The sequence below is a fragment of the Zeus faber genome (assembly GCF_960531495.2).
Source record: "Zeus faber genome assembly, chromosome: 14".
NCBI lineage: Eukaryota > Metazoa > Chordata > Actinopteri > Zeiformes > Zeidae > Zeus > Zeus faber.
In genome coordinates, this window is record NC_137200.1 from 14,109,716 (window position 1) to 14,136,759 (window position 27,044).

At 43.2% G+C, this 27,044-nt stretch overlaps 2 protein-coding genes across 4 annotated transcripts; one reads left to right on the forward strand and one right to left on the reverse strand.

Annotated features, from left to right (window-relative positions):
- Window positions 1–8,058: 8,058 nt before the first annotated feature.
- nccrp1 (P1, F-box associated domain containing) lies at window positions 8,059–10,669 on the reverse strand (the record flags this gene model as incomplete). Of its 2 annotated transcripts, XM_080014366.1 has the most annotated exons (6): window positions 8,059–8,333; window positions 8,456–8,594; window positions 8,704–8,799; window positions 9,404–9,500; window positions 9,599–9,679; window positions 10,528–10,669. In XM_080014366.1, 6 exons carry the CDS (start codon window positions 10,667–10,669, stop codon window positions 8,187–8,189), a joined length of 702 nt encoding a protein of 233 aa, XP_079870492.1. In that variant the 3' UTR covers window positions 8,059–8,186. The 2 variants fall into 2 exon arrangements, with proteins under 2 accessions (XP_079870492.1, XP_079870493.1); XM_080014367.1 differs by lacking the exon at window positions 9,599–9,679.
- Window positions 10,670–23,187: 12,518 nt separating this feature from the next.
- On the forward strand, window positions 23,188–26,982 carry ckma (creatine kinase, muscle a). Of its 2 annotated transcripts, none has more exons than XM_080014007.1 (8): window positions 23,188–23,301; window positions 24,687–24,895; window positions 25,029–25,183; window positions 25,270–25,402; window positions 25,526–25,697; window positions 25,818–25,941; window positions 26,043–26,232; window positions 26,390–26,982. In XM_080014007.1, exons 2-8 carry the CDS (start codon window positions 24,703–24,705, stop codon window positions 26,566–26,568), a joined length of 1,146 nt encoding a protein of 381 aa, XP_079870133.1. In that variant the 5' UTR covers window positions 23,188–23,301; window positions 24,687–24,702; the 3' UTR covers window positions 26,569–26,982. The 2 variants fall into 2 exon arrangements, with proteins under 2 accessions (XP_079870133.1, XP_079870134.1); XM_080014008.1 differs by having other exon boundaries at window positions 23,206–23,293.
- The last annotated feature ends 62 nt before the right edge of the window (window positions 26,983–27,044 follow it).

Here is a 27,044-nt window from a genome sequence, read left to right on the forward strand (position 1 = left end):
CTAGGCCGTATTTACTTAATGAAAAGACTAAAAAACTGTATATGATTAGATGACTCATTTCACTCCAAATGTAACACTGAAACACAATAAACACCTCACATCCAAGCCAGCCATGAAAACCATCAAAGCCTTTCAGAATGCTCTTTTTGGCCCCTGCAGCTCTGATCAACAGCGGTTTAAAACCTTTTGTTATTCCGAGAAATCGACCCTCATCCATATTCTCCTAAGGCCTAAATTCTCCACTAAGGCCTGTCAGCCGATGCCTTCCCCAAAGCTCCAATATGAACGTGTTCTGTGCATCCAGGAAAACTTCCATTATGGCTGCTACAAGCAGGCGTATACAGTATGTGCATGTCTTGTAACCGCCACCGTGCCCTGCTCGGACAGCCAGAGATATATACGTAGATAACAACGAAAACAAAGGCAGAAGTAATACAAGCATTTGCTTTTTGTTTGGTGTCTTTCTTTCTTCTCGTGTTCTCATACTGCCCCCGCCCTGGAAGCGTCAAAAGCAGAGTGTGTGAGATGAGAAGATTTGGTCCAGTAATACACGCCAAAGGGTTCGGTATGAACTATTCCACACTTTGTTTGTCCTTAGTGCCGGGTTTGAAAAGAAAGGATAAGGACTAACTAACTTCAATAAGTCACAACTTTTCTTAAATGTATATTTTTTGGTGCAAATTATACTCTACACTGATTAGTGTTGATTTAAACAACATGACATCAACAAATTCCTGCCATCTTAGTCTTGACATTGCCTCCAACTGCATCAAACCCAGTAATAACCTGTGTGAAATGAGTGATATGTATAATCACAAAGATTCGCCCTTACGTCAAAGAATGCAAAAAGGTGTTTCCAATGGGTTGAGAACAGTTATATATTATCTATTATGTATCACGCTTGCGTGGGGCAGAATCATGAATATGTACAAGAAAGCACTTACATTTCAAACTAGGGTTTGTTAAACAGTTGCCTGGTCGGGCTGGTTTCACCATTTGTTATTTTCCATAGGAAAAAAAAAATCTCCTGCCAATGATTGTTTAAACAAGTTGAAAGGTTTTGTCACAACTAACATGAGGTACACGACGTGTTGCCAGGAGATTTCATTGCTCTGAAAAAACATGAGAAAAGGAGGTGATGCTTGAGAGGCCTGGACAAATATGAACTCACCTGCTGTGAAGAGACTTTACACAATAAGGTGACAGTGTGAAGAGCTGGTTCTAAATACATGTGGTTAGGCAGTCGCACACCAAGAAAGGCTACTTCACTTCTACAATTGTCTTCTAAAATCGGGCAAATATTTGACCGTTGTGACCCAATTTGCATCGCTTAACCACCGATTTAGATGTTCAATCCTGTTTATGTCTTAATTCTGTTGACAAAGGTGAAGGTATTAGCAAAAAAATATTGTTATGTCTGGGAAACAAACTTTGACTTTAATTATGGAGAAATGATTACCAACTTTTTTTAAACTACAGGAAGTCTTGCCAGGGGGTCAGGGGATTGAAAGAGGACAAAGTGAAAAAGTAATGTATTCCCAGTGTGCAAGACAAAGACCTAAAACTGACCTAAAACGAAATATCAAAATCTTTGAACAACGAACATTAAAAAGAAATATTCATGTCAAGTCATGTTTTCGTTCAAGTCTTTATGACAGCTTTAAGTATAGAGTTTTGCCTATATCCTTTAACATATCAATGTTTAGTAGATGTTTTTATTTCTTGGACCAAACTGGATCAAAATGTCGCCGCAATGTGAATTTAAAGTGAGTAGATTGGTACGACCACGCCAAGCAATGTCTACATGGAATATTGTCTGCCTTTTTGATTGTATTACCCAGAGGTACCATGCTGTTTTTATTATTGACCATATAATCAAACAATCTGTTCGATCTCAAAATACAAGATGGCTGCAAAATAGAGGTCCACTCTTTCATCGACTCATATCTTGGGATTTTTGGTAGTCGAGGTAACACGCTGAAAAAATTTAACTTCCCCTAATTCATACAGCTTCAGCTTCATCCCGCGGCAACAACGACCCTTCAGAGCTCCCCCTGCCGCGGCCCGCTTTACCAAAGTTACAAGCAGCTGTTTCCTCAAAATTATACAACACCTGCCGCGCTGGTTGTGGAAAAGGAGCCTGTATGTAAACTCATTAGACATGGCTAAATTCCACGGCGCACGACACAAATCGGCTCCTCCCGAAGTCCGCGCGGGCGGAGCCGCGGAAGCACAACGCAAGCGTGCGCACAGTCTGTTCCGTGTGCCTCTGCCGGGTCAGAACACCATCAATCTGGACGGCGGGAGTTCAAGCCTGGCTGAGCACATGGCTTGGTTTACAGCGTGGCCCGGCGCGCTGCCAAGCCTCTCAGTTTGCTCAAGTAGGAGGCGACCTGCTCCTCAGCCTGCTGCCGTTCGGCTCTTCCAGCCAGGCTACGTCTGATCCACGTCCAATGACAATGGGTTCATCGAGTTCGACGATTCATCTTTCAGGAGGCTCAAGGGATGAAAAACTATCTTACATCTATCTATCCATCCTTACTATCCGCATCACTCCTTCTGAGGGAGGGACGTGCGATAGTAACTGATAATGTACATGTGCACATTACCCCACTTAATACATGGCTACTTTACTAAATAAAAGAGTGCATTGAGACGGAATATTGACTGTGACTGCAAAGCTTCCAGTGAATTCAGGCAGAGAAATGGTTGCCCGCGACATTGGTCATAAATAACAAATCAGCGGCCGTTATTTAGAAAGAACTGACCACTGAGTGCCGCCATCGACCAATCAGAATTGAGTATTCCACAGAGCTGTGTAAAAACAAAATACACGTAAAGGTGCGTTAAGCAATATTTCTGCCACTCAGATGAATCAGACTCCCTGTGATATGAAGCATTGCAAAATACTGCCGATCGTCCTGAGGATCATCGCTCTAATGTACCGCTGCATGTGCGCTTGGGCTGACCGTCTTGTTTTTGACAACCCGTTACAGCTAAGTGGCTAGATGGGTTCTATCCATCTATCTAACTATCTATCGAGAGTCTGTGCGTGAGTTAACGAGTGGCTGGCGAAGAAAGGATAATAAGAACTTATATACCAAAAATGTATTTGTAGTGTTAAACGAGGCCGACACTGTAGAGACGGCAGTGTTTTGGGATAGTTTTGTGTGGTATCGTACCTCCTCTCAAGACACGTCGGGTTATTACATGGCTTTCCCCTCGCCAGCCGGCGCTTTATGTTATTTCTTGGTCACCGTTGGGTAGACGTAAAATCAGTTTTTGGAAGAGAACATGGGGGGGGGGGGTCCCAATTTCTTTCCATCGATTGTCATTTCCATCAATGGGGAAATTGGGGAAGAAAGTTTAAATAATTTGATGTAGCATATGAATTTTAAGAGAAAGCACCGGGTGTTTGCTTTAACCCCAATACCCGTTATGGTCCACGATCCCATCAGACGACTACACCCTGGACCGGATCGTTCTCTCCCTGAAGTGCTCAGTGTTGACTCGAACTTAACGCTAACCCCATTCTCAGATTCCTCCACACGTGTCTTTGCGAGTAATGTACTCTTACGGCACATGTGGAGGGAGAGAGACTGGCGGACGGATGGACGCACAGGAAAGCTGCATGGGGCCAGCGGTGAAGCCGTCGGTGGAGAGGCTGGTAGAGAAACCACTGACAGGCTGCAGACAGCGGCCTCTGAGGTTTCCATTACCTGTGTCATCCTGTCACCTTAGAAGGAGCAGCATTCTCGGTTTAGTGTGAGCCCAGTCAGGGACACCGGTGATGCAATATTCAACACGAACAAAAGCAAAAAATAAACAAAAAACATGCTAAAATATATTCAATATTATGTACCGAACAGCTCACCAGTCAAGAAAAGGCGACTGGTCTGTATCAGAAATAGACAAACTTGTATGAAAACAGTCTCTCGCAGGGTGAAGCACTGAAATCGGAGACCTCAGCAAATCACTGTTTTTGAGCGTTTGTTCATTGTTTGTTTGTCTGTTGGATGCCGTTATTTTTGTTCTGACATGACTTATGGAAAATATCTTGGTATCTCAATGGCCCACCGGTTGATTGTTATAGTTATCGACTGGCGGAAGTCGAAGGAACAAAACATACAACAGTGACGGGTAGAGCGCACACCCTCATCGATATATACCTTTAAAACATGATTCCTTTTTATATATGAATGTGCTATCTCCAATGCATATGGAGTGGTGCCTTTAATTCCTGGCTGTGTTGGTTGAATCCGGGGCAACAATTTAGTTAGAACAATGGAAATGGGAACAAAAAGTGCAGAGGCAGCCAGCAGGTCTAAGCAGACAAAGCAATAGACCAGGGGGGCGAATGGAGACAAAAAAACAACAGCCTCTCTCACTTTCCCTCTCTCTCTCTCTCTCCACACACACACACACACACACACACACACACACACACACACAAACACACACTCACTTTACTTCTCTCTTTAAAGTCTCATACCAACAGACAAACGTGCACACAAAAAATATGGAAATAATATCCCATTATTACCGTTGTTGCAACTCAAAGCTTTTCAGATAGAATAAAGCACATTGAAAATAAATGACAATTAGTGACAATAAGTGACATCCAGCCATTAGCCAGCCTCACTATTTCTCCATTGTGCTGTCCGGCAAAGCAACTGGAGTGTTTACTTAATACTTGCGCTGCACAACTTATCACAAGAGGGGCACATGAATAAAATAATAATAATAAAATATATAGTAATAATAATAATAATAATAATAATAATAATAATAATAATAATAATAATAATAATAATAGCAATGACAATAATAATAATAATAATGATAATAATAATAATAATAATAATAATAATAATAATAATAATAATAATAATATCTAAGCACACTGCCTCTGAGACACACAATAATGGATGGATGGATGGCTGGATGGATAGAAAATAATAATAAAGGTAACAAACCTAATTTTGAGATCACTTTTTTTAAAACACAGGTTTCAATGTGCATTGCATGGGCTACCACAAATACAAGGAAAAATAACGGATAAAATTGAATAAATCATACCGGTGAGAATGCTACATCAACTACAAATGCAGATGACCTCCCTCCACACACATCCACACACACACACACACACACACACACACACACACACACACACACACACACACACACACACACACACACACACACACACACACACACACACACACACAAACACACACACACACAGGCACACACAATGTAATTTTCAGATATAGTGCATTGATTTCCTTTGCGATGTACTTTCTTTTCTCACAGGATCCAAATTAAGACCAAACTTATTAAGCGTATCCAACCACTTTCACAAGTCGGTGTAACCTTTAGGAAATCAAAATGCATTATCGTGTGAAGCGTGAATTTGAATAGTTTTCATAGAATAATTGTTAAATCATTTTGTATAGTTTTATTGGTGGGGGGAGGAAATCCCATCCCCCCTCAGAGAGAAAGGAGAGGAGGCTGAGACACGATAGTCCCTTTTACAGACATTAAGCTTTCTGAACTGAGGCGGGCAATACGATTGCAGCTAATGGATCTGATCAACTAATGGCTCTGATCACTGGATCTAATGATCCACCTGGTGAATGCAAAAGAACTGGGGGGTATAGTATAGTGCACTATACTGTATCATATAGTATGGGCCTTCCTCTTCCCCTTTGTCCAGTTGCACCTTTAATGATGCACGTGTCAATGCCTAGGTACAATGCTGGAGCATTGGTTTACTTGTGCTGACACACACGCTGGGGGTTGCGTTTCAGAATAAGTGGCAGGAAGCCTTAAAGGTAGCTTGCCTGGATTTAGATTCTGAATCCCTAAACCCACATTGTCCTCTCTGTCAATGTACCTTGACCAGGCTTAATAACTGCTCCCAGGCAACGTCGCCCCCCAAATAGACTGGACGTACGAACATCTTTAGGACACATGTGAGAGAAGTGAGAGAATATGGAATGTTCATTTGGGTTTTTAGGAGATTGAGGAGAAAAGAAGACAAAGAAATAAGAGATTTGACTCGTTGTGCGCAATCACACATAATAGATTACTTTGGCAAATTGGGTGGATCTTTAAGTCAGTTAATACAATTGTGAGAAGAGGAGAGGAACACCATCTGCCCAATGAAAGATATTTTTATCTTCTTAAATGTTATCTGTGAATAATGCATATGACAGCATGCAAGGTCATTCATTGAACAATTGGCCTTTGAAAGGTGTTGAACACAGCCAATACACTGGTGTAAATAACACAACAAAATAGCAACTGTAGATAAAAATAGGATAGAATAAAACAAAGTTTTCAGACTGTTCCCTACTAACTTTGAGGGAAGTGCTTCTCCATCACTGAGGAAGTCTCACGACACCTTTCTAAATACTGACAGATACATGGAAGTCAGAGGAGACTGTTAATCTGCCTGTCACTGTCATTCTATTGGATGAGGTTCGACACAATCCTGTGTAATAATATTTATTATAATTTTAGCTTATTTTACATATTTCAATACTTGTACTGTTATTATATGAGAAAAAATATATATATATATTAATATATACACACTAACATGCCGTATTATCAACTAAATAATAAACAAAACGATTGCGTCAACATCACCTCATCATTATCATCATTATTATTATTATTACTATTATTCCTGGCCAGTGGTCGATTCTTACCCTTTTTCGTTTACGGCAAGATGTCCCGAAAAGCCGGCATTGTTTCAGAAAGACTGGAACCAAAGCCCTGGTACGACGATCCGAGTCTCAGCGGACAGGCGGACTCACAGACCAACTTTCCGTTAACTCACATCGCCGCGCAGAGATGCTGGAGTCCATGTGGCCCCCTTCACTCGCACACGGCCCACTGCGCAGGCGCACAGTCGAGCTTGACAGGCTCAGCCTGTGATTGGCTCAGAGGGAACAACATCACGAGCGCCCGTCGCAATGTTTACGTTGCAGCGAGTGACAGAACGTTGACTTCTAGAATTACCTGCTGCTGCTAAGTTATTTAACGAGCCGACACCAACAATTTGCGTGTATCTGTATATACACGCACACTTCGCGTTTCGTGTAATAAGTGGGTTCACGTGGTTTTATAATAATACATACACGTATACGTATGTAAGGACTTTACAGGGTCGAACTAAAATAATTAGAAACTCCAAAATGACTTTAAACATAAATGATGAAAAAATCAAAATGAAACAAACAACAACATGGATTCATTTCAATAAATAAAGTTAAATGAACACATCATTTGAATTCACTGAATTCTGTACTTTGCAATGGGCATCATAATACCACTGGATTAAAACCCTGGAGTGTACGGTACGAGACACTATAATACTACCTTGGAGTATAAATATCTAGACTGTTGTCACTTACTAGGACTGCTGTTCTATTAGGATCCTTCAGTATTATCTCCATTATTTATACTGTTATTATGTACTATTATCACTGTACACCACTCTTTGACTATCGTTAATACTGGATGCTGATACTAATGTATGATACTCTTCACTGCTGATATTACTCACTGTAATGCCACTGCCTGCATGACACTTGTAATTCCACTTTACTTGCTACTACTGATATTACTTTGAGACTTTCTTTTTTATTACTGTTACTACTGTAGCCTCTTGTATTAGTAACACTGCAATACTGTATATTGCACTTACCGATTGGTCTTACTAGTCAACTGTGTGAATAGATAGTGTGCATACAGTATGTGTTATTTCTTATGTCATTCTAATTTGTACCTCTTTCTCGACGGAACTGTTTTTGCAGCTGTTCTCCTGATTTTCCCTCTGGGATTAATAAAGTTTTATCTTGTCTTATCTTATATGAATAAAGCAAGTGTTCCATATATAATGAAACAGTGCATATTGTGTAAAGACTGGCATCACAAGACTTACAGGCTAGGTTTGTGGAAAAAAATGCATGTGAGAGGTCACAATTTTCTTTATTTTAATAATGCAAATGCAAAAAAGACATTGTCTCTTTAAGACAACTGGCTGTTCATCCCATACTATATAACTGCAAATGCAGTATGTCAAACAAAGCAAAAGCACCTGCTTGAGGAGAACACATATTGATTTGTAATGACCCGGAGGACTCCATTAAGGTTTTCCAGACAGTTTAGACCTAATGGTTAGATCTTGTCGGTTTGATAGTGACTGAACTGTCGGTGACCAGGGTTGGAAAGAACCCCATCATGAATTTGTTCTTCAGCTGATGCAGGAAGTGGACGTACCTCACGCCAGGCGGGTAGCCAGAGAACACATGTAACACCTACAGGCCGACAGACAGACATACAGTAAATGGTAGAGCAGCAGAGGGTTGGAATAAACATATCTGATATATTTACAAGACTTGCTACACATCCGGACAGCGGTCTTGACTAGTAAGTTCACCTCTTTCCAGGTGTGTGAGTAGGTGCTCAGGTCCTCGGTAGGGTTAGCGAAGAACTCTGAGATCACTGTCTTTCTGTCGGCCCCCAGTAACTTCACACGGAGCTGGTAGATGGACTTATGCACCTGACTTTCCTCATACCTTACAAAACATGAACATGTTCTCTTGCAACATGTCTGCCCATGTTGCTCATAGAATTGATAAGGCAACGCTGAGAAGTAGGCGCAGCGGGAGGGAGGAGGCAACCCACCAGTCTTGGATGACTATGTCAGGCTGAAAATCATCCAGCAGCTCTTTCCACAGTCCTTCTGCCTTCAGGTCCACGAGCTGCTCCATGGAAAACCAGCTGAGGAGATAACAATACTGTAACCCCACATTGATGGGCTGTTGCATGGGATTGCTGTGACACGTGCTTTGGTAAAGGCCACTGTACACCCTGTGCAATTTGGACCAACTTTCACCTTTATGACATGTCAGATCATGCAACGGGAAAGAGGTAAAATCCTGCTTGTAAGCCTTGTCAGACTGTGCAAATTGAAGCCAGTCCATGGTCGTTTTGTTCTTAGTTGAAAGACAAGGCTGCGTCCTATGTTGGCGACCCTGTTATTTTCTAGTTTGGCTCTGTGCCACAGCTGGCACACTAGCATGTGCCAGCTGTACCACAGAGCAACTTTTTCGGATTCAGGGTCGACAGGTAATCATCTGTTCCTGACCATGTCCTACTGAACGAACCAAGACAACGGACCATCGGTCCCGACAAGAGACTTAGTCCAGTATCACAAATTCAAAATTTAAGTGCAGATAAGGTTGAGTGTTCTTTAAGATGGCAAAATTGCAGTGTTGTGTGGAGGGCTTAAGTTGGGTGGTGGCAGTGGATGATTGCACCTTATCCTTTGTTATAACAAGGAGCATGCTTGATGACGAGCACTCCCAAGCAGCCCAGATTGTACCTGTACTGCGGCCAATGGCAGACAAGGCCACCCGGCGGTATCATGCTGGTATCAAAGGGAATAACTTCCTTGCTAGTGGTCCAGCTCGTAAAGTCACCTATAAACAGGGAAAAATAAAAATAAAAATTCAGATTGAAAGGTTGTCGTAAGAGCTTTCGTTCACTGCTCTCCTTCTGACACACTTTCCTCTCCCACCTTCAGGTTCAAACCGAGGAGGTCCAAGTACAGGCACTTCAGTCAGCTCGGGTTCAGGTGGGGGAGTGTTGTGAGTCAGTCCTGCGTAAGCAATAACAAAGTCCTATGTAAGCCAATCCTTGTGACAGGCGTGGTTCCTGTGGTTCCTGTGGAACCACGACTGCCACAAGGACAACAATACAGCTGTAAAAATCACTAGCGCAAATCTTTCTGAGGAATTCATAGATATTTCTAGATGATTAAAAAGACCTCTTAATGTGCCGTTTGATGTATACTTTGTTAGAAAGAACCTTTCGATACCCGTGGAGGATACAGTGGTTTTAGTAATGGGAAGTGGAGAAATCAACAGTTTCACTGCGGTCAAACTGAGAAATCACTTTCTTCACATCTTGCGTTTGGTATTTGTCATCAGCACCAGAGTCTTTAACCCCCTTTTCACCAATTCCTACCTAAGCTATGCTCATGGATCAATGCAACTGCTAAGAATAACATGCACACAAAGAAAAAACAACAGAAAAGGAGATCCACAAATAATCCCTTTCTGCAGGGATGCCACACATACGCAATGAACTTATATTTAATATGTACAGAAATTTGCGCTCTATTTTTTGCGCTACTCTTCTCAAATAAACATGTATATTCTTGGAATATTTCCAGCTCCAATTTATTTAAAACACTTAAATCAAGAGATGATCCAGGCATATATTTGAAATGCATGTCATTATCATATGAATACGCATATCTGCAATATATTGCAAAATGTTGAAATTATTGATGCTTTTTATATATTTGAAGAGTGTAACTATGACATACGGTCACGTTCAACGTTTAACGCGGAGGTGGAAGCTAATAGAGTCGGAATGGCCGAGTTCTGAGCACCGCTCGAACGCGGCATAATGGCTTCGAACCGCACAATCGTAACGTCATACCGTGCGGCGCAGGGTTCTTCAACAAATTCCGCCCGAACGGCCTGGCTCCGAAGAGCAGCCTCCAGTCCACGGTGTCGGGCATCGGCACGCCCCGCAGACCCCACTCATCCTCGCACCTCTTCTTCCATTCATCGGCGGACATGGCGTGAGGCAGTGACCGGACCAGGAAGTGCGTTCATGTTTATTGCGGCGCCTTCCCCTACAGTCCATGCCCCACCCTGCTTGTGCAAGCCATTGCACCACGCTCCCTGACTTCTTAAAGCGGCGGAGGACACCGGCGACCTGTCACCGCCGCTGGAGACGACCAGGGGCGACATGGGAAGGATGATGATCGGCATGTACGTGAGCTCAGAGATTAATCTCAAACTTCTGAATTTTTCCTCGGAATTCTGAGATTCATCTCTGAACTTAAATATGTTTTGATTCTACGTCGTCAACGCAGTTTTGAAACTTCCAGCCAATGGACCAACGTTCATCAATTAGGTATGAGACACCCCTCCTTCTCAGGAATTGCAGGTAAGCATATAGGGGAAAGTACTTATTTAAGTACGACTAAAAAAAAGTAGGTAACCTTACTCAAAACAGTAGGTTTATCGGCTTTGTCAGGGTTTTATTAAGTCATATGCAGGTTAACGCAGGGTCAACAATACTATGAAATGAGCTGGACGACAGACAGGTAGGTGCAGTAGTAAAAAACTTAACAATTTAAAAAAAACTATAGTAAGAATAGGTAGGAAATATGTATATATACAACATATATGATACTTGTACTCTTATATATATATATATAAGAGTACAAGTATTGAAATATACCAGATAACCTCTTATAATCGACCTCGCCAACCCGCCGTGTCACCACAAAAGGCCCTTGCCACTTTGCGAGCAATTACGTAGTAGGGAGCAACACTTACACCTCGTCCCCCGGTGCAATTGTCTGAGCCGAGCCCCCGCCATATAAGAGGCGCTGACGTTCCTGAGCCCGGAGCGCACGCTCCCGTGATAATGGCCCAATCAGCACGTGTAACTTTGCTCTCAGGTCCATAACATACTGTATTTCATTCTTCATTCTTACTGGTGTTAGGACCCTCCTCCCGGTTTTCTTTGATGAGGTCCAGCACCGCCCCGGGGTCTCCTGCCCGAGAGGAGTTCAAAGGGAGAAGATCCCGTGGAGGCCTGGAGAACCTCCCGCACCCGCAAACAACCACATTGCCCCAAATACGGCTATCGTTGTGAACAAACTTTCCAATCATGTTTTTCAGCGTTTTTATTAAAGCGCTCCACCAGGCCGTCGGTCTACTGATGGTGAACGCTGGTTCGAGTTGAGCGGACGCCCAGTAACTTGCAAAGTTCCCAAAGTGTACGTGACATAAAGGTAGTGCCCCGGTCGGTCAGGCTTTCCTTCAGAATCCCGACTCGGGAGACGACCTGAAACGGAGCCTGCGCCACACTTTTGGCTGTAATACTGCGCAGGGGCACTGCTTTGGGGTTCCCGGGTTGCATAACCCACTAGGACTAACCCAAAACAAACCTATACATTTAAAATAAACGAAAATAAATTTAAATAAACCTTAATACTTACAATGAAAGGTTAGGCACTAGACAGTCCGTGAAAAGTGCATTCCATAAGATTAAAGAGTTGCCTTTAAGCAGGTGATCCTTTAAACAGTGTGTACACTTACTCAGGTACGCAGGTTAGGTCCTGAGCAGGGTGAATAAACCATGAAAGCAACCCACCATAGACATTTCAGACACAGTAAAAGCAGATTGAGCAGAGATGCCCTAGTAACTAGAGGGGGCGCTCCACCACTTCTATGTTGGCACGGACAATCCCTACCGCCATTCCGAGGTCTCATTCTGCCCCATGAGAGCAGAGTGTCTCATATGTGGGCCGGGGACCCCTAGGGGTCATCAGGAGGTTCCACCGGGTCCTCAGAAAAATGATTGGTTGATAAACTTGACCATTGTTTCATTTACAAGACATTAGCACGGTTACAGAATGTGTTTCCTCCCTAACTATAGTATCAACAAGTATGGAAGTCCAAATATGGAAGATTATAGGATTATATATATATATATATATATAATAAATTCTTTGGATCACCACTTTAAAACTAGTGGGTTCAAGCAATGTTTGGAATGTCTTCTTTAAATATATGGGGTGAATAGTGGGATAGTGCGATAGTGGCGCCGCCCCTAGCGGTCACTCTTTCACTTCTTAGTATTCTTTTCCTTTTTTTTATCATAATGTACGCCAAAAAAACTTGCCACTTTAATGCACATATCTGTATATACATAAGCATATTCCCTCTATCTATTCCATTTTATTTCATTTTATTTTTATTGTATTTTATTTTATTCTATATATTTTTATTTTATTCTATAAGTATTCAACTTACTGTATTACGTTTTAGGAGTCAGTTAGTCGGTCTATTAGAATTTTTTTTTTTTTTCCTAGGACATATTGTGTGTTATCACCGGGTGCGTTGCATTACATTTCACTGCATATATGTATGAAAGTATGTATATGTATGTGACAAATAAAAATCTTGAATCTTGAATCTTGAATCTTGAATTCAGGTCAGTCAGAATCAGTCTGGGAAAACAATGTAAATGGAACCACCTTGTGGATTTAAACTGCACATTAGTATTTAGGGGTTAATGTTCTAAAACTAGGTACCTTTGGAATAAGGTAATTCTAAGATTTAATCTTAATTCCATTGGCTTTGATGAAAAGCGCGGAAGGAGAAAATAGTAACTTTAAGACATTACTGTCTACTAGACCAGCAGTTCCCAACCTAAGGTCCGCTGCCCCGAGCAAAAAACTCATGCAGAACATTCTTCCACCCAACCAGACCTCTTTTCCAATCACCGCCAAATAGAGATGAATGCCCGGTGAAAAGGCGAAAAGTATATATGTGAGTTCAGAGATTAATCTCAAACTTCAGATTTTTTTCCTCAGAATCCTGAGATTCATCTATGAACTCAAATATGTTTGAATCTACGTCGTCAACGCAGTTTGAAACTTCCAGCCAAAGGACCAACGTGCATCAATTTAGTATGATCCACCCCTCCTTCTTAGGAATTGCAGGTAAGCATATTGGGGAAAGTACTAATTTACATATGAGGAAAAAGAAAAAAGTAGGTTACCTTACTCAAAACTGTAGGTTTAATAAACAAGCATTTGGCAATAAACATACAAAATAATCAATTAACCTCTTTATCAACAATTCACATTCAGCCAAAAGTAGAATATTATATTAATTTATCTATATATAATTGTATGTATAGATTATAATGTACGTATATACTGTATATAGTAATTGTCTATTGTTGAATAAAATCAAATCTTTAAAATAACTGCAGCCAAATATTATTCACAAATGGGATCAACGCCACCTCAGTCACTAATTCCATTTTAGTGTATTATGATGTCACCAACAGCTCATGTATTTCAACCACGACGCATCAAGGCCCATAGTGTAGAATGGAGTAGGGGTGGGCTAACAATTGAAAAAAGGGTTTTGAATGAACTTGCAGCAGACACATTTCTGTGGGAGAAATCTGTTGATGACAATAGATTGAGAGTTACCAATGGAATAAGGATAATAGTCCCTCATAGGTTAGACAGTCTGTGAAAAGTGAATTGCATCAGATTAAAGAGTTGCCTTTAAGCAGGGGATCCTTTAAACAGTGTATACACTTACTCAGGTACGCAGGTTAGGTCCTGAGCAGGGTGAATAAACCATGAAAGCAACCCACCATAGACATTTCAGACACAGAAAAAAGCAGATTGAGCAGAGATGCCCTAGTAACCAGAGGGGGCGGTTCACCGCTTCTGCTATGTTGGCACAGACACTCCCTATGGCCATTTGGATCTCTGGTTTCATTCTGCCCCATTAGAGCAGAGTGTCTCATATGTGGTCTGGGGACCCCTAGGCGTCCTTCAAGAGGTTCGACCGGGTCCCTGGCAAAACGATTGGTAGATATGCTTTACCTTTTTTTTTTTTACAAGACATTACCACCATTACAGAATGTGTTACTGCCCTAACGACAGTATCGACAAGTATGGAAGTTCAAATATGGAAGGTTAAAGGATTTATTTATATATATACCTGTATATGGATTACCACTTTAAAACTAGTGGGTTCAGGTCTGAGAGGTCTGTCAGAATCAGTCCAGGAAAATGTAAATGGCACCACCTTGTGGCTTTTTCTATAAGGGTGTTGTGTTTTAGGGCTTAATGTGAACGGTAAAATTATCTTAAACTAAGTACCTTTGGAATAACGTGATTATAAGATTTAATGTTAATTCCGTTGGTGTTGATGAAGAATATTTACTTTAAGGCATTACTGTCCCCAAACTAGGGTTCCTTGAAATAATTGCAGGGAACTATTTTGTGTGTGTGTGTGTGTGTGTGTGTGTGTGTGTGTGTGTGTGTGTGTGTGTGTGTGTGTGTGTGTGTGTGTGTGTGTGTGTGTGTGTGTGTGTGTGTGTGTGTGTGTGTCTGTGTGTATTTACAATGAAAGGTTAGACACCAGACAGTCTGTGAAAAGTGAATTGCATCAGATTAAGAGTTGCCTTTAAGCAGGTGATCCTTTAAACAGTGTGTACACTTACTCAGGTACGCAGGTTAGGTCCTGAGCAGGGTGAATAAACCATGAAAGCAACCCACCATAGACATTTCAGACACAGAAAAAGCAGATTGAGCAGAGATGCCCTAGTAACTAGAGGGGGCGCTCCACCACTTCTATGTTGGCACGGACAATCCCTACCGCCATTCCGAGGTCTCATTCTGCCCCATGAGAGCAGAGTGTCTCATATGTGGTCCGGGGACCCCTAGGGGTCATCAGGAGGTTCCACCAGGTCCTCAGAAAAATGATTGGTTGATGAACTTGACCATTGTTTCATTTACAAGACATTAGCACGGTTACAGAAAGGGGGGGGGCGCTGTACCAGTTCTGCTATGTTAGCACAGACGCTCCCTATCGCCATTCCCAGCCATCTGGAACAGTTACGATTAAGTCTTGCTAAAGGAAACCATGGCAGTCTACCAGGAGGAGCTGGGGATTGGATCAGCAACCTTCCGATTGCTTGAGGACCTCTACCTCCTGAGCCACTGCCCCCTTTTTATTCTTCCAGAAATTTTCAAGAGAGAAAATGAATACCCTGCCATAGCAGGCATGTTCAGGTGCCTTTTGCCAAGTAAAATCTGAGAAATAATCTTAAAAGAGAAAAATATAGAATTACACACTTAACGAGTGATATACTGTAGTATGGTACCCACGTCAATATTAATATTTTCATTTTCACACAACAGAGCTGTTTGGATGATAGTCATTCGTCTCCTTTCCATTGATGCTTGCTTCTGCGAGCCATCAGTTACACTAGAATGGAAGGAAAAGTACGGTGCACAAAATTCAGATTCCAGTAGCATGTCAGGATTCACAAGAGATTTTCTGGTATTCAAGTAATTGTTTTCAACATCTTACAAATGACAGATAAAGCTAGAGATAAACAGGGGAAGCACAGAAGGGGTGATATCCACAACTACAGTGGAAGTTAAGGGGGTAATTTATGGGTCGTCTACATGGGACATGGAGAACGTCCTGTGAGATCCAGGAGTCTGTTCACATAAACTGGGCTCCGCAAAGGGTTCACAAATTTTCTTCTCCACTTTCGGCACGATCAACCACAAAATTCTCATTTCAGGACTTGAATATGGGGTTGGCATTCTTGGAACAGCTTTAAATTGGTTCACATCGTACCTACAAGATAGAACCTTTTCAGTTCAGATTGCTGATCGCTCGTCCTCCTCTGCCTGCTTCACCTGCGGGGTCCCCCATGGTTCAATTCTAGGTGCCATTCTATTTTCCTTGTACAGGCCCCCTTGCGTTCCATTATCCAGAAACAGGGCATCTCTTTCCATCTTTATGCCAACGATACCCAGCTATACCTCCCATTAAAACCAAATGGAAAAAAAACCTTATTCGACTGCCTTGAAGACAGAATCCTGGATGTCCAAAAACATTCTTGTGTTAAATGACAATAAAACTGAGATTGTTCTATACATCCCTTGGACCACTATCTTCCTTCACCAAACCACACGTAAAAAACATTGGTGTGTTGTCCGACTCCATAAAATCCTGGATGTCCAAAAACATTCTTGTGTCAAATGACAATAAAACTGAGATTGTTCTATACATCCCTTGGACCACTATCTTCCTTCACCAAACCACACGTAAAAAACATTGGTGTGTTGCCCGACTCCGCCTTCAAATTTGACAGGCAGATCAACTATGTTGTAAAGGAAAGCTTTTTCAGTCAAATTTAGAATTGATTTTAAAGTTGTATTTGTTTTGAAAGCACTAAATGGTCTGGCACCACTTTACTTTTCTGACCTCCTATGCACCTATTCCACCTCTAGGTCACTTAGATCCTCTAACCGGATGCTTCTTACTGTCCCACTTGAAGCAAAAGGGTGATTGGGCTTTTTCTGCTGCCGCCCCAAAGCTGTGGAATAGCCTTCCCCGTTAGGTCTGCCCCTTCTTTGCACACTTAAATCCAGACTAAAAACATACCTCTTCTCTTTTGCCTTTGAATCTTTCTAAAATCGCCAGGAGTACCATCACCTCTTGTTCTCTGTGTTATTGACTGTCTCTTGTATTGTATGCTGTTTTTGGTCAACTCTGGTTGTTTTTAAATGTGCTTGATAAATACAATTGTCTTAACTTGAGTTATTTTGAGTAAGGAATGCAAACAATTGAAATCAATAAACAATTTAGAGGAAAAAACGAACTTCCACCCTACAGTACATTAGAATTGTTTGTTTATTGATTCAGGACTTCTTTGTATGAGGCCATTTTGCTTGCACAGGGGACGTTACATGTGTTACCAAATGGACAGGTGTGGCGTGCTTCTTTTTCACAGGCGATGCTACATGTGTTACTGAATGGACAGGTGTGGCGTGCTTCTTTTTGCAACCTCTCCTTTGAACATTGGGAATAGGTTGACAGTTGCCAGCCCATATGTGAAGATAGACGTGATAGTTTAACTAGTTTCCCTACGGCTCCACGTCAGTTAAAAATAGCTTGCTGGGTCCAAGGCACGCAGGATGTTTCAGTGAAGCTCAAGTGTTCTAGTCATTGGGACACAAACTGATCCTATATCGTATAGTTAAGATTGATCACATCCCAATGATGAAGTACATGCACTTCTTTTTTTTTAAAATCTTAAGTGGTAACTTCATTGTGCTGTGGAGAAATGTGGCACCCGCCCTCTCCCAGCTTCTGAGTTTTACATTTGACCAGCTTGCATCAAGAGTGAGCCCCTGACTCCCTGTCTATCCATGAGCTGATCCATTCAAGGCAGTTGAATAAACAGAGCTTCAGCTGTGGATAACCTTTGGCGATAGTCACACTATTCCAGATGTATAGAGCAGAATCCCCTCTAATAAATACCTTCTTAACCCAGGTTAACAGCTAAGAAAGCCTGACAACACCGCCACACGTCCTCATCACTTCTTTAAACAAACCTCAACTCTTAAGTCCCACAGTGGTAGAGGACATATCGCCTGGAGCCATTTCTGTACTGAATGTTTCAATTGTTTAGGTTACAGTTGTACCTCAAACAATTCCAACACACACCGCATTTGAGTCCAAAAGTTAAGAGGATGTTATTTGCATGAGTAGCAAACTACCTAGCACACCACACGGTAGTTTGCACAGTAGTTCAGTAGATGCAACTATGATTTGCATAGCGGCTTCACCCGCTTTACTCATTTGCTTGTTAGTACCATTGCCCACGCGGCGATGGTATCTGTTAATTTGTGAGAATTTAGTATAAGCACTGGCCTTTGGGGGCCTGGTCAGGCAAAGTAGGACAACTAAAGACCTGACTGGATGAAATTGAATCACCGTTGTAGATGGGGGAGGCGGGGGGGGGGGGGGGGGGGGCTTGGCTTTTGACGGGCGGCAGATGGACAACCAAACCCCAGGGTGTATTTATAGCCTCCCCCTGACCACACACTGTACACGTAACACTGCTGGCCCCAGCTTCAATGGTTTGAGTCCCATCTAATAGTATCCGTTCAAACACATACACTAAGAAAAAAAAAATTCACACAATGTCCAGTCACCACAATGTGTGCAAGGAGGAAGGAGTGTTTTTGGGGAAGAAAAATACAATTGTTTTAGTTGTTCTTTAGTGAATTCTATAAGTGCAAACATAAAATGAGTTTCATACAATGAAAGAGAAGAGACATGAGGTACAGTGAAAAAAACAAGTGTGGGACTCAAATATGTTTCTTTAAACGTAACCATTGTGAAACTGTTCTGCGTCTCCAGTCAGTTTTCCAAAGACAGGTGGGGATTTTAATGTAAGGGGGGGAGAAGATATAAATAAGGTCCACAATAAAAGTGTTATTTAAAGGGTCATAACTCCATTGAATTCCTTTGCCAGGGGAATTACGCAACTTCTTCTCAAGGCCTTTCCTGTTTCCGGAACATTCCATAAGCAAAGCACGGCCGAAAAAACGTAAGGATTTTGGCAGAGGGTGAGAAGTTGCGGCCCACACTGGGTATGCAGAATACACAATTACACACAGAATTTCAACCTTTCCCACTACGTGCTGCACTGCAACGGCCACTGCAGCGGCTTGCTACGGTGCTGTTCTGACACGGCTCAGTGCAGTCGGACGCCTCTCCAAGGGTCAGGTCATATGGATTCCAGGGAATGTGTTCTCAGACGCCGTGAACCAAATTTACTTCCTCCATAATCCTGTGACACACACTCAAGTCGCTCAGTGGAGCAGAAAGAAACGATTGCAAAAGGTTTGCTTCCTTCACAGCATATTGAAACACGTGTCTATGATTGTTCTTACTGTAATGTCTACAGATACTACACCTTCTACAGATGTTGGTCCCCGGAGTTATAACAGAATTAGGCAAAAAAAAAAAAAGGCTTTTAAATACGCTGCCCATTTGTGGAATATTGTACAGAAGGACCTGAAATTATCTGAACTCATTACTATGGGGCAATTTAAGTAAATTTCAAAGGATCATGAAAAAAGCACTCTTGATCAATGTGATTGCTGCCAAAATGTCACTGAAATCGCTCCCCAAAATGTGCCTGTTTATGCATCATAACTGGATTTTTGTCCTTGACCTTGTATTTTCATTTTAACTGGATATTGTGTTCACTTGTTTCTAGTGTGTGATAGTTGTATATGGCTGTTCGTATTGGTTGTGTTTATTGTCACAATGTTTATGTTGCTGTCTTGGCCAATGTAGACTTACTTTGGCACTGATCCAACACAAGTAAGTCCAAACAATTCTCCCATGTGTTTCCAAACAAAAACACAAACACAAATAAAAACACTACGTAGATGAACTGATTGTAACAAAGCAACAGCCATAAGTGAGTACGTTTTCAAGCTGAGATATGAGTGTTTTTGTGGGGGTTTCCATATCTCGTCAAGCTTGAGGCAATTTTCAAAGCCCAACATGAGGAGCGGACTCACATGCGTCAGATCACAGGCCTGTTGCATAACCGTCCTCGACTGGCATTAGACGGTTGCGCAATGATAAGTGTCGGTAGCCAGTCAATCGGGAATCTCACTCCAGGGTCCTATGACTTCCTCTCTCTCTCTCACCAAATCCTCTTGTCGACAGACAAACGATTGTAAAGCGCAGTGGCAGTGGTTGCAGCCGTAGTGGTTCAAAATACCACACAGAGGTCATGGCTCTGACCAGGTAATATATTGAAATTAAAGTGTTGGATCTGAATATTATTGTGTTATATGTGTATAGAATCCTGCTTTAACAGCGACGTTTGGGACGTGTTGATAGGCGAGGTAGGGAGACATGGAGTAGTGTACAGGAGCCTGGACAGAGACTAATTTGGTAACCCCCCGCTAGGAGGGACGGGCAGCAGACAGCTGTGTAACAGGACACGGGGGTGTCTCTACAGGGCAAGGACACGGTGACAGGGCAGGCCACACTCCCCAACCATCCGCAATGCCTGACATTAGCAGCGAGCAACGGATTGGAGTGTGACGGGAGTTAAAGGGCTGGAGAACAAAATGGCCGCGTGGGAGTGGGTCAGAGGCGTCATAGCCCTCCCCCGCCCCGTATGACAGATGTGACTGGACGAAGCAGGTGTCAGTCTGAAAGAGAAGCCATGGCCGTCACTTGGTTGCCACTTGGCTAGGTCGCCCTACAGACAGGCAGACAAGTCGGGATGTCCCCCTCCTTCCTGGTTCACTGCCTTTCCAAAGGCCCTTGTGTGTCTCCCTGCACCCCAATGTTCTTCACTGGCGGTAGCAAAAAATGAATTTGTCAGGGATAATACTGTGTCACTCACTTTCTTTCCATCGCTGCTTGCATCAAACTTAATGTCAGACACTGATGTATGCCTACAGGGCGTCACAGGGAACTGCCCCTCTGTGCCTGCAATGATCAGGTTCCAAACGCCCGCCTAATATTGAAAACTAAAAACCTACCTTACTCTGATTCTGATGATTTTACTGGCAATTTACAAACTGACCATTGCGCAAACTTGAGGGCCTTGATAAGGAACAAGAAGTTCTTAACATTCAGTAACTCCATTTGTCATGTAACCTCCATTAAAATAAAAGAAAGGGAGAATCTTGTTGCGTGCATTTTGGTGAAATGGCGGGCTCTCATGGCGCGCTATCATTTAAGGGTAGGGTGACAGGGAGAGCGCAGGAGAAAGAGGGCGAGGATTGCGCGTTTGTCTTCCCCGGCGTCCAAGTCCATTCACATTTGAGGCTTTCAACATAAGAGTAACATGATACCCGTGACACTTTATGTCCTTAAAACAGACTTCCGGCGCTTTCTGAATTCAACTGCCAAGCAGCTGTGTCGCAACAGTTTGGGTGAAATGGTGTAAGACATTTGAGAGGTCTCAATTCAAAAGGCCATAATGCAGCTTATATCGCAGACAGTGTCATCTTTCATCTTTTCCTCCGGAGTTCCATCTCGTCGGTTCACACTTCTAATCTTTGATGTCCAACAATGACACAGACTGTAAACGCGTCCCTGGGTGACGGGGTTGTGATTCGTCTCTTCAATACAGTGGCTCACACAAACAATGATACAATAAAATGAACGCATCACAGCAAAATCACGGCGCGCCTCGCTCTTGCTCATTCCCACAAGCTGCTGTTACCATCATGATCTCGGAATAAGCACCTACACTTTCAACTCTCTTTTGGGAGGCCTTTTATCTCCATCGAGTGGCTTTCTATTGAAGGCCAATCGTTTAAGATTCAAGGAATAGGCTGCAGACCGGTTCACCGGGGCTAGGATATCGCTTTGACAAGGTAAAACTCTATTCAGGTAATAGGCTAAATAACAAACAAAGAGTAAAAACAAGGTTTCTTTGATTAATTTCTTGCACTCCACTATAACTTATGCATTCTATGTGTTCTTTTTTACAAAGAATGGATAAAGTAAAAACTTTATCCATTCTTTGTCCTTTTTTAATGTTTTTCTTTGCGATTTGTCTTCATGCTTTTGATGTTTTATGTAAAGCACTTGGAATTTCCTTGTTGTTGAAATGTGCTCTACAAGTAAACGTGCCTTGCCTAAGATTACCTCAAATTTCCACCTCAAAACAAATAAGACTGCTATTTACACCTCAAACAACAGTAGTATTAATCTTTATGGTATGAGTCACATTGTACTTTACTATTGATCCATTTCACTGTATTAATATGTGAACTCTATATATATATATATATATATATATATATATATATATATATATATATATATATATATATATATATATATATATTACATTTACCAGGTCACTACTTATATAAATTATAAATTACTGTTCGCGAAAATACAGTGTTAAACATAACTTTAGACTGTGTAGTGTTATTCACCTTATTTAGGTAACATTTAAAATGTGTACGTGCCAATGTCACTTGTTTATAACGCCCCGAACTTGTATTGTGAAATCACCTAAATTTGAACTCTCATTTATTCATAATGTGTAATTAGTTGCTCCCTTCTGATCTTGCCGCCTTGTATATGCGGTAATGCCCTAATTTCCCCCTCCCTTGGGGTTACAGTAATAGATATCTATCTAATCTAATCTAATTGGAGTAATTACTTTTTAAACATAGATCACTGTGAGGAGGAAGAATTGTGAATCTCACACCCCACACACACACACACACACACACACACACACGCACACACACACACACACCTCTGTACTGTGCTTTGCAAAAAAACGCAGCTCAGCCTTTTTTCAGTTACCCTACTCTCCCTATCCCCACCCCCCATTTGCACTTTGCCGCCCACACACACTCTCACCCATCAACAGGATCTATGTATGGGCCAAGTGACGGTGTGGGGGGAGAAAGGGGGCAGCTTACGTGTGTGTGTGTGTGTGTATGTGTTTGCGTGTGTGCGTGTGTGTGTGTGTGTGTGTAGGGGGGTGCGGGTGTGTGGGGGGTGGGGAGGGGGTAATAATGGGGGTAGGCTTCAGTGCCTGTCTTGGATGACCAAGATGTAAAAGGAATCCCTTTGGCACAGTGAACGAGGTGACCAGAAAACAGCCCTGACCAATGGGGGCCCAGCAGGCACTAAAATGGCCAAGCCAATGGCCGCAGAGCTGTCCAGTACACCCAGTATATAAGCCGACGGAGAGGACTAGCCGAGTTGGGTGACCCCTATTTTGGCCGTGGTGAACAGGATCTGATCCCAAGGACTGTTACTTTTGTTCTTGTCTGGTGAGCAGGTAAAAACACCGCATCACTCGTCACTGATTGTGTGGATTTAAGGAAGGCGATTGCAGATATTTGGAGGTCTAAACGGACTCAGAGAGGCATCCAAAACATAAAAATGGCTTTATGGTTGTCCTTTTTAAATTCTGCCTTATCTAGTTTGTGATTTGACTCATTTTGACTCCGTCGATCAAAGGAGGAATGCATAATAATTTGGAAGGTGACTTTGCAGTGCATTCTGAGCTGGAAAAAAGATCTACTTGATTCCGGGGGCTCATTTAATTGTGGTATATTTTCTTGTTTTTTATAAAAAAAAAGCCAATGAATAAGATAATTTTTGACATGGCTGGAGCTGCAGCGATGCTTTTAACGAAACAAAGATTTACTCGTTCGAGTCGCTGTTTATTTGTGACGCTGATTGAGTTCAACAGGTGCATTCAAGTGCCACGCATGCTGGTGAATTTGGAACAGGTGTAAAATGGCCTTGAGGTCTTGAATGTCTCGCACTTCATTTCAGCCACTCTAAATCATACTCTAGGGTGGTAATAGAAGGCAATGAATTTGTCAATTAATCGAGAAAATTCAGATTAAAACACAGATTACATCCAACCTTCTGCCAATCCTGGGATAATGCACTTTATAAAAGGTTGCCTTCGTGACGTATCAGGTGCACCATTACTTTAATGAGTCAAGTGACCAATCTCTTAGAGTGACTTCCAATTCATTCAGAATTCAATTCATTTTAACCAAATTCAGTGAACATGACCTTGTGAAGGGTGTACTCTGTGTACGATGTTCCTGGCAAACTGGACTCTTGTGTTTTAAAAAAAAAAAAAGAAAGAAATTCCAATCTGTTACTGTTGTGACGTACGTTTTTAGATTCGAAATGTGTTGATTGTTGTGTGAATGTATTGATTAATGAGCGATTTTTTTCAATTCCACATCAGTGTATTTCATAAGGATGCCTCACTGTAAGTTGAGGATTTAGTGGCTGCGTGTAAAAAAAAACAAAAAACAAAAAAAACCCCATGGGTTTATTAGTGGGGCGTGACCCAGAGTCAGAGGCTGGGGTAGTGTTAAAAATACGGAGCCAGCAATTTCACCCACCCCGCCCCCACCCCACCCCTCCATCTCCTCCCACAATCTATTTCGACACGACATTTGATCCGTAGGGAACGGAGTGACACTTGTTCCCAGGATTCCAGTACTTTCCAGCAGGCTCACTGAGTATCATTACCTCTGAATGTTCGCTCACTAAATGTGAATTACCAAAGGTATTCATTCGCAGGCCAGTTCTGCAATCGCAGTTAACTACACGCCAGGGTATCGACGGAGGTCCTTTTACATGAAGGAATGGTTTAAAGCTGACGGAAGTCAAAGTAATCCTCTCTCCCCGCAGTGTGAGAAACGCAATCATGCCTTTCGGAAACACCCACAACAACTTCAAACTCAACTTCAAAGCTGAGGAGGAGTTCCCCGACCTCTCCAAGCACAACAACCACATGGCCAAGGTGCTGACCAAGGAGATGTACGGCAAAGTGAGGGACAGGCAGACACCCAGCGGCTTCACCATCGACGACGTCATCCAGACTGGAGTCGATAACCCCGGTGAGCCGCTGAAACCCGGACAGGAAAAACCATTACATGAATAAAAAGAAATACAAGACGCTCACACAAGGCGGTTCTCCTAACGCCTGCCCGCCACTGACCTCCCCCGTTCTCCGCCTCCACCCGTCCTCAGGTCACCCCTTCATCATGACTGTTGGCTGCGTCGCTGGTGATGAGGAGTCCTATGAGGTCTTCAAGGAGCTGTTCGACCCCATCATCTCCGACCGTCATGGTGGATACAAGCCCACCGACAAGCACAAGACTGACCTGAACTTCGAGAACCTGAAGGTGGGTGAGGCGTCCAGTGATGCGGCGAGCGCACAAAACAATAAACATAGCGCACAGCATATGGCATGACCCTGCTCTTCGTTTAGGGCGGCGATGACCTGGACCCCAACTACGTCCTGTCCAGCCGTGTGCGTACCGGCCGCAGCGTGAAGGGATACACCCTGCCCCCCCACACGAGCCGTGGCGAGCGCAGAGCCATTGAGAAGCTCTCCGTCGAGGGTGAGCTCATCCACCATTAATACGTATTCGGGGCGGTGAGCGTGGCCGATGGGGAAACAATTTTGCTGCGGCCGGGGAAAAGGTTACCGGGTTCAAAAACTCAATCATTTTCTGTCTCCTCAGCTCTCACCAGCCTGGACGGCGAGTTCAAGGGAAAGTACTACCCCCTGAAGTCCATGACCGACGCCGAGCAGGAGCAGCTGATCAACGATCACTTCCTGTTCGACAAGCCCGTCTCTCCCCTGCTGACCTGCGCCGGCATGGCCCGGGACTGGCCCGACGCCAGAGGCATCTGGTGCGTACACGGAGGGACAAAACGCTTTTCAGATAATCCCGCGTGGTTGTGAAATGTCAAAAGTCTCAGTCTCACTGAAAGGTTGTTGAAAGTGCCGCCGCCATTCCTTCCCCGCCGCAGGCACAACGTCGAGAAGAGCTTCCTGGTCTGGGTTAACGAGGAGGACCATCTGCGCGTCATCTCCATGCAGAAGGGTGGCAACATGAGGGAGGTCTTCAGGCGCTTCTGCGTCGGCCTGAAGAAGGTACGGCGCGGGACGTGGCCCGCATCCCGGGGGGTGAGGCCGGGAGCCGCCGAGGTGGCGAAAATGTCACGTTCCTCTTTCCCCTTTTCTCGCCACTGCAGATCGAGGAGATCTTCAAGAAGCACAACCACGGCTTCATGTGGAACGAGCATATCGGCTACGTGCTGACCTGCCCCTCCAACCTGGGAACCGGCCTGCGCGGCGGCGTGCACGTCAAGCTGCCCAAGCTGAGCACACATGCCAAGTTCGACGAGATCCTCACGAGGCTGCGTCTGCAGAAGCGCGGCACAGGTGCGCTCGATCTCTTACCGCCTGCGTGACGAAGGGAATTGAGAGAACCGCACGGCGTTCTGCGGAACGCACCAGCTTTTTCCAAGTAACTTCTATTGACCTCTTTGCATGAACGACGGATGGTGGGGTAACCTGTCGTTTGACTTCCTGTCTCCAGGTGGCGTGGACACTGCCTCCGTGGGCGGAGTCTTCGACATCTCCAACGCTGACCGCCTGGGCTCCTCCGAGGTGGACCAGGTCCAGCTGGTGGTTGATGGTGTCAAGCTGATGGTGGAGATGGAGAAGAAGCTGGAGAAGGGAGAAGCCATCGACAGCATGATCCCTGCCCAGAAGTAAATTAAAAAAAAAAAAAAAAGGGACAATGATTTGCTTTTTCTCGTGACCACTTCATTTCATTGGAGCCAACCAACGGGCGTGCAGGGGAAACTGCGGCTAACCACGAGAGACTCTTGACTCTGCTCAGCTCTTTTTTTTTTTTTTTTTTTCTTCCATCCATCTTTTTTCTCTGTCCGCTGTCTCTTCTTCTTCTTCTTCTTCTTCCTCCTCTTTCATTTCCCTTTCCTTTCCTTCAATCATTTTTTCACGTCCTTCCGTTTTTGGTCTCTAACATCCTGGGATCAGCCTCCACTGAGCCGGGCTCCCCTGGCAAACGTGGCACATCACCTTTTTGTTGTAAAAAGTAAAAAACGGACAAAAATTTATTGAAGCTGTTCAATAAAAAAAATGCCCCAAATGAAACAACCGTACAAACACTCTCAACAAGAACTTTTTTCCTGTGTCGCGTCAATCACCAGTGGATACAGTTACATTCT